Source organism: Tachypleus tridentatus, chromosome 7, assembly GCF_004210375.1.
Source record: "Tachypleus tridentatus isolate NWPU-2018 chromosome 7, ASM421037v1, whole genome shotgun sequence".
In the NCBI taxonomy this organism is placed as follows: Eukaryota; Metazoa; Arthropoda; class Merostomata; order Xiphosura; family Limulidae; genus Tachypleus; species Tachypleus tridentatus.
Genome location: NC_134831.1, coordinates 136539236 through 136553611, shown reverse-complemented (window position 1 = coordinate 136553611; position 14376 = coordinate 136539236). Strand labels below are relative to the sequence as shown.

Below are 14376 nucleotides of genomic sequence, written 5' to 3'. Positions count from 1 at the left end.
TAAACTTATCTTTTGAAGTTAGCATTCCAGCCCCACATTGTGGTAGAAAAGCACTAATTTGTAGTCCAATAAACAAAGTATATTAGTATGAAGGGTCCCATCCAGTTATCTGCATTAACTAGAATAACTCCCAACTACCACCCATTGAATCTACTCTGACTATCATGCTCAAAACAAGCCTTTATATGCGGTAAGGTGTACATCCGCAAAAAGTAGTGCCAAGTTGAGTCTTATTCACAAAGTGTCTGTGTGCACGCGCGCACTTGACTCCAGTGTATTAATTAAATGGGTAATTATCATATACTGCTAATTATGTATAAAATGAATTATTAGTTCTGACACAATGAAAAATTACGTCCCCTGTATTACGTCCATCGTATTACGTGTCTTGTATTACGTCCACCGTATTACATGTCTTGTATTACGTCCACTGTATTGCGTGTATTCTGCAACTCCCTCTTGATGGTGCTCAGGAAATTTTTCCCACATTAAGAATAGAACGGATGAGCGGATATATTTTCAAATTAAATAATATATATTTTAAGACGCCTTACCGTCTTTAATATGTTAACCTTGTATTTTGAATCTTTTTCTAGCGACTTTGTCTTACAGTTGTCTGGCACTCACAGATCAATATTGCTAAATGACGGTACGTGAACAGGTTCCTTTGACGCAGTAGTGGAAATCACCAGGTAACTGTATTACGTGGAATATTGAATTATGTAAACTTGTAAAAATAACCAATGTTCAATACATGATAAGAAATGTAAAGTATCTTCATCAGAAACGCATTTTATCATTCAGAATAAAGATAATGATGAAAATGAATAAACAAAGATAGCAAAGTTATTATACTACGCAATAATTCAGTGGCAGGACTTATTTAGAAGTTGTTGTTCTGTTTAGCAAAAAGCTACACAATGGGCTATAAGCACTCTGTGTTTCGCAGAGAATCGCACCCCGGATTTTGCTTGAAAGCTATTCAACTTATTGCTGACCCACCGGGGAAATTAAGAAACTGTGAAGATTTTATCTGTTCTTCGGTTCTGTCGCCATTTAATAACTTTCTGTGATGATTAAAACACATTTACTTACGTAATCAGCATTTATTGCTTCGTATGTCCTAGGAAACAGTAAAAGAAAAACATCTCAGGCTTAAACCTTCAAATTCCTTCTCAAACCTTTTATATATATATATATATATATATACATTTGTTCATTCGTTTCGTTAACTGCAATGCTTCTGATTGATATATACATTTTTTTCATTCACCTCTTTAACTGTAATGCTTCTGATTTACTTGTACATTTTTTATTCACCTCTTTAACTGTAATGCTTCTGATTTATTTATACATTTTTATTCACCTCTTTAACTGTAATGCTTCTGATTTATTTGTACATTTTTTATTCACCTCTTTAACTGTAATGCTTCTGATTTATTTGTACATTTTTATTCACCTCTTTAACTGTAATGCTTCTGATTTATATGTACATTTTTTCATTCACCTCTTTAACTGTAATGCTTCTGATTTATTTGTACATTTTTTATTCACCTCTTTAACTGTAATGCTTCTGATTTATATGTACATTTTTTCATTCACCTCTTTAACTGTAATGCTTCTGATTTATTTGTACATTTTTTATTCACCTCTTTAACTGTAATGCTTCTGATTTATATGTACATTTTTCATTCACCTCTTTAACTGTAATGCTTCTGATTTATGTGTACATTTTTTCATTCACCTCTTTAACTGTAATGCTTTTGATTTATGTGTACATTTTTCATTCACCTCTTTAACTGTAATGCTTCTGATTTATATGTACATTTTTTCATTCACCTCTTTACCTGTAATGCTTCTGATTTATATGTACATTTTTCATTCACCTTTTTAGCTGTAATGCTTCTGATTTATATGTACATTTTTTCATTCACCTTTTTAACTGTAATGCTTCTGATTTATATGTACATTTTTTCATTCACCTCTTTACCTGTAATGCTTCTGATTTATATGTAGATTTTTTCATTCACCTCTTTACCTGTAATGCTTCTGATTTATATGTAGATTTTTTCATTCACCTCTTTACCTGTAATGCTTCTGATTTATATGTAGATTTTTCATTCACCTTTTTAACTGTAATGCTTCTGATTTATATGTAGATTTTTTCATTCACCTTTTTAACTGTAATGCTTCTGATTTATATGTACATTTTCATTCACCTCTTTAACTGTAATGCTTCTGATTTATTTGTACATTTTTTATTCACCTCTTTAACTGTAATGCTTCTGATTTATTTATACATTTTTTATTCACCTCTTTAACTGTAATGCTTCTGATTTATTTGTACATTTTTTATTCACCTCTTTAACTGTAATGCTTCTGATTTATTTGTACATTTTTATTCACCTCTTTAACTGTAATGCTTCTGATTTATATGTACATTTTTTCATTCACCTCTTTAACTGTAATGCTTCTGATTTATATGTACATTTTTTATTCACCTCTTTAACTGTAATGCTTCTGATTTATATGTACATTTTTTCATTCACCTCTTTAACTGTAATGCTTCTGATTTATTTGTACATTTTTTATTCACCTCTTTAACTGTAATGCTTCTGATTTATATGTACATTTTTCATTCACCTCTTTAACTGTAATGCTTCTGATTTATGTGTACATTTTTTCATTCACCTCTTTAACTGTAATGCTTTTGATTTATGTGTACATTTTTCATTCACCTCTTTAACTGTAATGCTTCTGATTTATATGTACATTTTTTCATTCACCTCTTTACCTGTAATGCTTCTGATTTATATGTACATTTTTCATTCACCTTTTTAACTGTAATGCTTCTGATTTATATGTACATTTTTTCATTCACCTTTTTAACTGTAATGCTTCTGATTTATATGTACATTTTTTCATTCACCTCTTTACCTGTAATGCTTCTGATTTATATGTAGATTTTTTCATTCACCTCTTTACCTGTAATGCTTCTGATTTATATGTAGATTTTTTCATTCACCTCTTTACCTGTAATGCTTCTGATTTATATGTAGATTTTTCATTCACCTTTTTAACTGTAATGCTTCTGATTTATATGTAGATTTTTTCATTCACCTTTTTAACTGTAATGCTTCTGATTTATATGTACATTTTCATTCACCTTTTTAACTGTAATGCTTCTGATTTATATGTACATTTTTCATTCACCTTTTTAACTGTAATGCTTCTGATTTATATGTACATTTTTCATTCACCTTTTTAACTGTAATGCTTCTGATTTATATGTACATTTTTCATTCACCTTTTTAACTGTAATGCTTCTGATTTATATGTAGATTTTTTCATTCAGTTCTTTAACTGTAATGCTTCTGATTTATATGTAGATTTTTTCATTCACTTCTTTAACTGTAATGCTTCTAATTTATATATACATTTTTTCATTCACCTCTTTAACTGTAATGCTTCTAATTTATATATACATTTTTTCATTCACCTCTTTAACTGTAATGCTCTGATTTATATATACATTTTTAATTCACCTTTTTAACTGTAATGCTTCTGATTTATATGTACATCTTCATTCACCTTTTTAACTGTAATGCTTCTGATTTATATGTAGATTTTTTCATTCACCTTTTTAACTGTAATGCTTCTGATTTATATGTAGATTTTTCATTCACCTTTTTAACTGTAATGCTTCTGATTTATATGTAGATTTTTCATTCACCTTTTTAACTGTAATGCTTCTGATTTATATGTACATTTTCATTCACCTTTTTAACTGTAATGCTTCTGATTTATATGTAGATTTTTTCAGTCACTTCTTTAACTGTAATGCTTCTGATTTATATGTAGATTTTTTCAGTCACTTCTTTAACTGTAATGCTTCTGATTTATATGTAGATTTTTTCTTTCACTTCTTTAACTGTAATGCTTCTAATTTATATATACATTTTTTCATTCACCTCTTTAACTGTAATGCTTCTAATTTATATATACATTTTTTCATTCACCTTTTTAACTGTAATGCTTCTGATTTATATATACATTTTTTAATTCACCTTTTTAACTGTAATGCTTCTGATTTATATATACATTTTTTAATTCACCTTTTTAACTGTAATGCTTCTGATTTATATATACATTTTTTCATTTACGTCTGTAACTTAATGCTTCTGATTTATATATATTTTTTCATTTATCTTTTTAACTGTAATGCTTCTGGTTTATATGTACATTTTTTCATTCACCTCTTTAACTGTAATGCTTCTGATTTATATATATTTTTTCATTTATCTTTTTAACTGTAATGCTTCTGATTTATATGTACATTTTTCATTCACCTCTTTAACTGTAATGCTTTTGATTTATATATATTTTTTCATTTATCTTTTTAACTGTAATGCTTTTGATTTATATATATTTTTTCATTTATCTTTTTAACTGTAATGCTTCTGATTTATTTGGACATTTTTTATTCACCTCTTTAACTGTAATGCTTCTGATTTATATGTACATTTTTTCATTCACCTCTTTAACTGTAACGCTCTGATTTATATATACATTTTTAATTCACCTTTTTAACTGTAATGCTTCTGATTTATATGTACATTTTAATTCACCTTTTTAACTGTAATGCTTCTGATTTATATGTAGATTTTTTCATTCACCTTTTTAACTGTAATGCTTCTGATTTATATGTACATTTTCATTCACCTTTTTAACTGTAATGCTTCTGATTTATATGTACATTTTCATTCACCTTTTAACTGTAATGCTTCTGATTTATATGTACATTTTCATTCACCTTTTTAACTGTAATGCTTCTGATTTATATGTACATTTTTCATTCACCTTTTTAACTGTAATGCTTCTGATTTATATGTACATTTTCATTCACCTTTTTAACTGTAATGCTTCTGATTTATATGTACATTTTTCATTCACCTTTTTAACTGTAATGCTTCTGATTTATATGTACATTTTTCATTCACCTTTTTAACTGTAATGCTTCTGATTTATATGTAGATTTTTTCAGTCACTTCTTTAACTGTAATGCTTCTGATTTATATGTACATTTTCATTCACCTTTTTAACTGTAATGCTTCTGATTTATATGTACATTTTCATTCACCTTTTTAACTGTAATGCTTCTGATTTATATGTACATTTTCATTCACCTTTTTAACTGTAATGCTTCTGATTTATATGTACATTTTTCATTCACCTTTTTAACTGTAATGCTTCTGATTTATATGTAGATTTTTTCAGTCACTTCTTTAACTGTAATGCTTCTGATTTATATGTAGATTTTTTCAGTCACTTCTTTAACTGTAATGCTTCTGATTTATATGTAGATTTTTTCTTTCACTTCTTTAACTGTAATGCTTCTAATTTATGTATACATTTTTTCATTCACCTCTTTAACTGTAATGCTTCTAATTTATATATACATTTTTTCATTCACCTTTTTAACTGTAATGCTTCTGATTTATATATACATTTTTTAATTCACCTTTTTAACTGTAATGCTTCTGATTTATATATACATTTTTTAATTCACCTTTTTAACTGTAATGCTTCTGGTTTATATGTACATTTTTTCATTCACCTCTTTAACTGTAATGCTTCTGATTTATATATATTTTTTCATTTATCTTTTTAACTGTAATGCTTCTGATTTATATGTACATTTTTCATTCACCTCTTTAACTGTAATGCTTTTGATTTATATATATTTTTTCATTTATCTTTTTAACTGTAATGCTTTTGATTTATATATATTTTTTCATTTATCTTTTTAACTGTAATGCTTCTGATTTATTTGGACATTTTTTATTCACCTCTTTAACTGTAATGCTTCTGATTTATATGTACATTTTTTCATTCACCTCTTTAACTGTAACGCTCTGATTTATATATACATTTTTAATTCACCTTTTTAACTGTAATGCTTCTGATTTATATGTACATTTTAATTCACCTTTTTAACTGTAATGCTTCTGATTTATATGTAGATTTTTTCATTCACCTTTTTAACTGTAATGCTTCTGATTTATATGTACATTTTCATTCACCTTTTTAACTGTAATGCTTCTGATTTATATGTACATTTTTCATTCACCTTTTTAACTGTAATGCTTCTGATTTATATGTACATTTTTCATTCACCTTTTTAACTGTAATGCTTCTGATTTATATGTACATTTTTCATTCACCTTTTTAACTGTAATGCTTCTGATTTATATGTACATTTTTCAGTCACTTCTTTAACTGTAATGCTTCTGATTTATATGTACATTTTTCATTCACCTTTTTAACTGTAATGCTTCTGATTTATATGTAGATTTTTTCAGTCACTTCTTTAACTGTAATGCTTCTGATTTATATGTAGATTTTTTCTTTCACTTCTTTAACTGTAATGCTTCTAATTTATATATACATTTTTTCATTCACCTCTTTAACTGTAATGCTTCTAATTTATATATACATTTTTTCATTCACCTTTTTAACTGTAATGCTTCTGATTTATACATACATTTTTAATTCACCTTTTTAACTGTAATGCTTCTGATTTATATATACATTTTTTAATTCACCTTTTTAACTGTAATGCTTCTGATTTATATATACATTTTTTCATTTACGTCTTTAACTTAATGCTTCTGATTTATATGTACATTTTTCATTCACCTCTTTAACTGTAATGCTTTTGATTTATATATATTTTTTCATTTATCTTTTTAACTGTAATGCTTCTGATTTATATGTACATTTTTCATTCACCTCTTTAACTGTAATGCTTTTGATTTATATATATTTTTTCATTTATCTTTTTAACTGTAATGCTTCTGATTTATATGTAGATTTTTTCATTCACCTTTTTAACTGTAATGCTTCTGATTTATATGTAGATTTTTTCATTCACCTTTTTAACTGTAATGCTTCTGATTTATATGTACATTTTCATTCACCTTTTTAACTGTAATGCTTCTGATTTATATGTACATTTTTCATTCACCTTTTTAAGTGTAATGCTTCTGATTTATATGTACATTTTTCATTCACCTTTTTAACTGTAATGCTTCTGATTTATATGTAGATTTTTCAGTCACTTCTTTAACTATAATGCTTCTGATTTATATGTAGATTTTTTCTTTCACTTCTTTAACTGTAATGCTTCTAATTTATATATACATTTTTTCATTCACCTCTTTAACTGTAATGCTTCTAATTTATATATACATTTTTTCATTCACCTTTTTAACTGTAATGCTTCTGATTTATATATACATTTTTTAATTCACCTTTTTAACTGTAATGCTTCTGATTTATATATACATTTTTTAATTCACCTTTTTAACTGTAATGCTTCTGATTTATATATACATTTTTTCATTTACGTCTTTAACTTAATGCTTCTGATTTATATATATTTTTTTCATATATTTTTTTAACTTAATGCTTCTGATTTATATATATTTTTTCATTTATCTTTTTAACTGTAATGCTTCTGGTTTATATGTACATTTTTTCATTCACCTCTTTAACTGTAATGCTTCTGATTTATATATATTTTTTCATTTATCTTTTTAACTGTAATGCTTCTGATTTATATGTACATTTTTCATTCACCTCTTTAACTGTAATGCTTTTGATTTATATATATTTTTTCATTTATCTTTTTAACTGTAATGCTTCTGATTTATATGTACATTTTTTCATTCACCTCTTTAACTGTAATGCTTCTGATTTATATGTACATTTTTTCATTCACCTCTTTAACTGTAATGCTTTTGATTTATATATATTTTTTCATTTATCTTTTTAACTGTAATGCTTCTGATTTATATGTACATTTTTTCATTCACCTCTTTAACTGTAATGCTTCTGATTTATATGTACATTTTTTCATTCACCTCTTTAACTGCAATGCTTCTGATACTTCTTTTGGAGTGGAAGCGTGACGCAACGGATTCCGAATATTTCTTAAAATGCGCAAACTCCTATAATCAGGAAGTTGTAAGGAGAAAAAAAAGCAGTAACACTACTCCAAACCTAACTTGTTAAATCTTATATAAGTAATTTGTGAAAGAGTTCTAAACACACCAGCTGTTAACTGAAACTTTTATCTGTGAAACGAATTTCTATATTAACAAATAATAACAGTTGTGTATTAGGGATGAATGGAACAAGGTTTCTAGAACTATTTTTATTTTTAACTCCTTATATTCAAAGGATATCAACAATTTCTCTACTCATCAAATTTTGTGAAAAAATCTTTATATCTTATAGCTATGCGTTACCACTACTAAAGATTATTATCACGTAGTCTGAGTGAAGTTCGCTTGGTGAATGATGGGAAATTCGATACGGTGTATTTAGACAGGATAACTTTATATGAAAGCCAGGGAAATGACCTTGTCTCATCTCAGGAGGGCGGTCATATTCTGTCCAGCACAGAAAGATATCTTTTATAACGCTATACAGAACCGACAGATACAGGCCAAACTATTGATCTGATATCATGTCCGTTGTTTGCGCAATAGGACGCTAGGGCTTCACGTTATATGTAGGTATGTACGTGATCAGCGATTCTAATGTGGATACGTTACTCTTTAGAAAACAGAAAACAGTTATACGTGATCATATACATAATGTGTATACAATTATTCGTATCCAGAACACAGAAGTAACTTAATCACGCCCACACTCACGTATACCGTGTTTCATCTGAAACCAGAAATATTTTACCAACACACGCGCGCGTTTTGCGTTATCTTCCGGAACACAGAAATCGCTTACAAACGGCACGCGCAAATTTGTGTTCTCGCTTATAATCTCGGGAATTATTTACAAGCAGCATATTTTATATTATCAATCAGAACACAGAAATGATTTATAAAAACACTCACACATATTTTACGTTATAATCCTGATTGCAAGGATAATTTACAAACACCGAGACGTATTTTTCTTTTATCCAGACTACAGGAATATCTTACAAACATACAGTATATCATGTGTTATCATTCATGATGCAAGAATAAATAATAAAAACACAAATATTGTGTGTTATAATCCCGAATGCAGGGATAATTTACAAAAGTGCAAACAAACACTTCTCTATTACGATCCTCAACAGAGGATTAATTTATGAAAACACACGACTATTTTATGTTCTCATCCACAGCGTAGGTGTAATTTAGAAACGTTTATATTACCAACCAGAACACAGAAAGAACTACATAAATGTGAGTTTTTAGTGGACAATACGGTTACTTTCATAACTGCGTGTTATGTCATTGCACACAAAGAAAGACATGAAACATTAACACAATGGTGAATTGACGTTATCGTTTAATATTCACAAAACTAGAATACTTTATACACATGTAACCGTGTCTTATTATCAGGATATAAACACAGGGTGTCCCAAAACAAATATACCAATAAGAAAGTTGAATAGCAGTTGTATTAATTGAAACAACAACAAGTTCAAAACAAAATGTCATCTGAAGTTTTAATCGATATAATAGATATACTTCTACATGTCATAACTCATTAGCTACAATCAGTATAATTCTGTGTTCAAGTTCTGAGAACACATTTTCCAACACAGCTGTAGGAATAAAAATAAAACAGTAGCATAAAACCAATATGGATACGAAGGCTGGTTTGTTATGGTAGAGTTTTGTTTCCAAATAACTCCAAAGATAAAAGTCTAAAGGAGTGAACTTGGAGGAACTCTTTAAGAGTTGTAATTTTACTCAAAAACAGGTTCAGTTCTAAAGTCTGCAGTAAAACACATTCATAAAAAGTAATAAAAAACAATGTAAATAATAACAATAATAATTAACCCCAATAAAATTTGTATTTAGAATATATTTTATTTTAAATTTTGTTGTTTGTTTAGATAATGTAAACACTATTCAACTTTCTTTATGGTGAATTCTTCTTGGGACACCCTGTAATAGTGTACACACAAAATCTTTGTGTGTATGAGAATCCAGATAACAAGAATACTTTACACACACGCTCATTCGTCTGTATTAATAGCACACTTATAGAAAATATAAGATTAAACGTACATGTTATTGTATGGAAAACACAAATATCTCATTAACATATAGTGCTATTCACCATTACAGGAACCCTGCTCTTGTTTTCCGGTTTTTCCAGGGTTATCGCATATTTTTCATGTGTTTATTGCTAATATTTATATATAAAATAAGGGTACTCCAAACATATATATTGTATGTATTCATTAACTAAGGATAGTTCAAACACACATGATGTTTTAGTTACTCGTCAAATAAGAACAGTTCAAACACATATATCATTTGTCTGTGTTGAACAAATAAGGATAGCTCAAAAACACATAATGTTTTAGTTATCCACAGAACAAGGACAGTCCACACACATAATGTTTGTATTCATTAACTGAATAACTATAGTTCAAACACATATATTGTTAGTATTCATTTATTAAATAAGGATAGTTCAAACACCTATACTGTTTTTAGCTACCCACAAAATAAAGAAATATATTGTTTGTAGTTAATCGCAAAAATAATAGTTCACATACACTATATTCTTTATCTAAATGAAATATTCTTATCAACCTTCTTCAAAAAATAAAAAACCTGAAGAGAACGAATAAAGAATCTAGTATTAAAAATACAATAAACTTAACACTATTCTCGTATGCCAAATGTAACTTAATATAAGCATGTTTCGTTAGCTTACAAATACGTTCACACCATTAAAATTATTATAAGAGAAGAAATTGTTTGCAGCGATCCAAAAAACAAGAACATTTCACGGGTATTCTTTTCAGTAAATTAGAAAACAAGTAAAGTTAACATGAATTGATATTGTCTGTAATCATACAGTAAAATACGACATAAGTATACTTTTACCTCATAGCACAGAAATCAATATAATGATATAAAAATACTGGCTTTCTGTTATTCAGTGTGTTAGAAGTATTTCAAGTAATTTGGTAACTGTTTTGATTTCTGTATTATGTCATTGTAACTAGAATTAGGACCATATAACCGTTTTTTCTGATAAATAGGATTGAACTCGTTAGAAAAAGAAAATTTATTGAAGAGTTTAGAGTAAGATTCGGTCAAAAGTAATGTGATTAAGAAAAAATTGATAATCAAAAGAGTCGTGATGTTATATACAGTTGCCAAAGAAGAGAGTTTATATGGAATAATTTGTTTTAACCTATAAGTGCTTTAAAAGCTTTCTCTGTGTATCTTCATGTAAATTACTCCGTATTCAAGTGCGCATGTGTAGGGGCGCGTGTGAGTTTGTCGTGTGAAAAACGTTTTTTGTTAGGGTTCTCTGTCAAGACTTGACATTAGTGAGATTGCTTACGTTTCAGGTGCTGTAGAAAATTGACATATAGATTATACATGTAACAGTGACAGATAGATTATACATGTAATAGTGACAGATGGATTATTCATGTAATTGTGACAGATAGATTATACATGTAATAGTGCGGGGAACTGCTGCATATGGCTTTTTTTTTTCAGTGAGGATACTTGGACTAAGGTTTGTTTATTTGTTCTGAATTTCATGCAAATCACACGAGGGCTATTGCGCTAGGCGTTCCTAATTTAACAGTCTAGCACTAGAGGGAGGACAGCTCGTCATCACCACCCACCGCCAACGTTTGGTCTACTCTTTTATCAACGAATAGTGCGATTAACTGTAACTTTAATACGCCTCCACGGCTGGAAGGACGAGCATGTTTGGTGTGACGGGGATTCGAATTCTCGACCCTCAGATTACGAGTCAAGTGCCTTAACCATCGGGCCATGCCAGGCCTGGACTAAGGTAGAGAAATTACAAGGTGAATCAGGTATAGATTGGTAACATTTTGTGGAAACAAAGCGTAAAATATTTTCGAAACAAAGAAAAATGATGCATCATACTGTACAGTTTTTAGCCACTGTTGAATTGTACGTTACTATTTAGTTTTGGTTCTTTAAATTATATCTTACAAGTTCGAATCAGAAGTCTATAGCATAACTCTACTCTGCATTACAAGCTTTGTTTTCGGTATTCTGAGAGAAATATCAAACTAACTCGTAATTATATTAATCGGCTTTTGTGTACCTTTGGAACCAGTCTTGTATATGAAATATACTTTAGTTTGTTTGATGTAACGTTATAGCTGTGAAATTGTTGTATGTTAGAAATTTATCCCTCATGTACTTTGATGATATAACAAACGGTTGGAAGACGTAGATTTAGTGCATTGTTGGTAAGTGTGTTTAACTATTATAGTTTCCTTGCATTCATTAAATATTCAGCACTAAATCTTAAACTTGATTTATTTACCAGGGCTAATTTGTTTCGTGATTAAATAAACACGACAATTCAAGTTGTTTAGTGTTTTGTACAAATTGGTAATGTATAAGCAGTGTCTCAACCACTACTATAACTGACGTATCTCTAACACTGAAGAACGTTGGTAAAAATCAAGCGGTGGGTGTAGCAGATACAGAGTGGTTGAAATATGCATTACAGAGATCATATATCAAAGAGTAATTAAACATGACTGTATTAGATGCAGAAAAGGGAAGGTGAGGTCACAAAAGAACATGGAAATAAATAAACAGACAAACTACATCTAAACAGTCATTATATGCGATATACGAAAGCACATATATGTTAGAGGGCAGTTCAGCAACTAGACTGCAAGGTACTTAATTAAACAGGTACTATAGAAGCTGCGATGGACAGTAAAAAGTACTATAACATTATTTTCTTGCATTAAAATAAGAATGAGCTAGGAGTGAGAAACGTTGTAAACTGTATATAATCATTCATTCTCTCTTTAATTATATATATCATGAAATTTTAATCATATTCTCGTGAGTTTTATGTTTGTTTTTCCCTATTTATACACATACTGTTGGGAACAATTCTAGATAGTGGAAGTTCTTACAATGATATTATTTATTCTAATACTAGAGTGTTAAGTTTAGGTAACAAATTTTGTGCTTTTAAACACAAAGAAATAGGATTAACTATTGCATTTTAATTCAGCTGTTTTTAATACTTGCTGTTTGTAATAATAAAGAATAACAAAGATGTTTGTGCAGGGCAAACTTATCACTTGACAGAATCACTTACCTTCGGGTGGGTAAACCTGACGTGTATGGGGGTCAGCTACATTTTCGTCCTTGTCCAACACTCCCATAGCCTTTGTGGTAGTCACTCCGGAAACTTCGCTTGTTCCTGAAAAATGAGCCTACGAGCGCCACGAGCGGGTTCTGATGGAACTACTCGTATCGACTGAAGTACAGTAATTTACAAACAGTACCAGTGGATGCCACAGGTTGTGATGACAACCGCTCGACTTATTTCAATTTATTTCCAACCTGGAAAACTGCGTGTGATGACGTTACTGCCTGCGCTGACTCAAAGCGCCCTCAAGATGTAGAATAGAGAATCAAATCGAAGGTTTCACAAGAGGACATTACGAGTACGCATGCCTGTTAGTAATTAAACTTATTATTCTATCTACCACGAAAGAAACCTCGAAATATAATATCAACAAATACAATTTAATGTGAGCGATTGCCTCAAGCTTTCACTTCTTAATATTCCTTTTATTCGTGACTTGAATTCACTTATCATTTCTAACACAACAAATTCACATTTTTTTTTGAAAATGAGTACACACAATTTATTAACTGTCTAAGTTCTATCATATTATGATTTTTAACTGTTGTTAGTTATTGTTTTTGAAATAGATTTATTTCCAAAAACGATTATCCCTTTTGCCCTTGTGGCTCAGCGATAAGTGTGATGGCTTATAAAGCTAAAACCGGGTTTCAATACCCATGGTGGGCATAACGTAGCTTTGTGCTTACAATAAACAAACAAACAAAATGATCCCCAGAGAAAAGGAAAAGAAAAAACGATCGAAATTTACTCTATAGAACCACATTACTAGAAATAGGAAAGTGTTCTTTTATAAATTAATAGTGGCAACACTAGTATACTATATATAACACTACACCAGTGGTCATACGATGTTATCTTGTTCGTCGAATACGTTACGGAATTTTTATTTTGTTAAACGTTCGGAACTGTGTACACAATAAATGAAACTATTTTACAAAAATACCAAAATTGTTTCTCGAAGATGTTTTAAGCGCATCGGAATATGAACGACACAACTTATCTTCTGGAATAGATGAAATAACCTGAAATAAACAAGAAGACAACAGAAGATTAATAGCGGACATAAATAAAACCTAAAGTTATAACTATAATAACTAAACAAAGGGGGTTTTCTGGAAATATTGGAATATTACGGCTATTGAATTAAAAGTTTTA

At 29.2% G+C, this 14376-nt stretch overlaps 1 protein-coding gene across 1 annotated transcript in view; it reads right to left on the bottom strand.

Moving 5' to 3' along the window:
• Positions 1–13409, bottom strand: part of LOC143256677 (synaptotagmin-10-like) — a 60872-nt gene extending 47463 nt beyond the window's left edge. The window contains exon 1 of the mRNA XM_076514190.1: positions 13165–13409. Coding sequence (XP_076370305.1) covers positions 13165–13231 — 67 coding nt within the window. The 5' untranslated portion in view covers positions 13232–13409. The remainder of the gene's footprint in view (positions 1–13164) is intronic.
• Between the last annotated feature and the right edge of the window lie 967 nt (positions 13410–14376).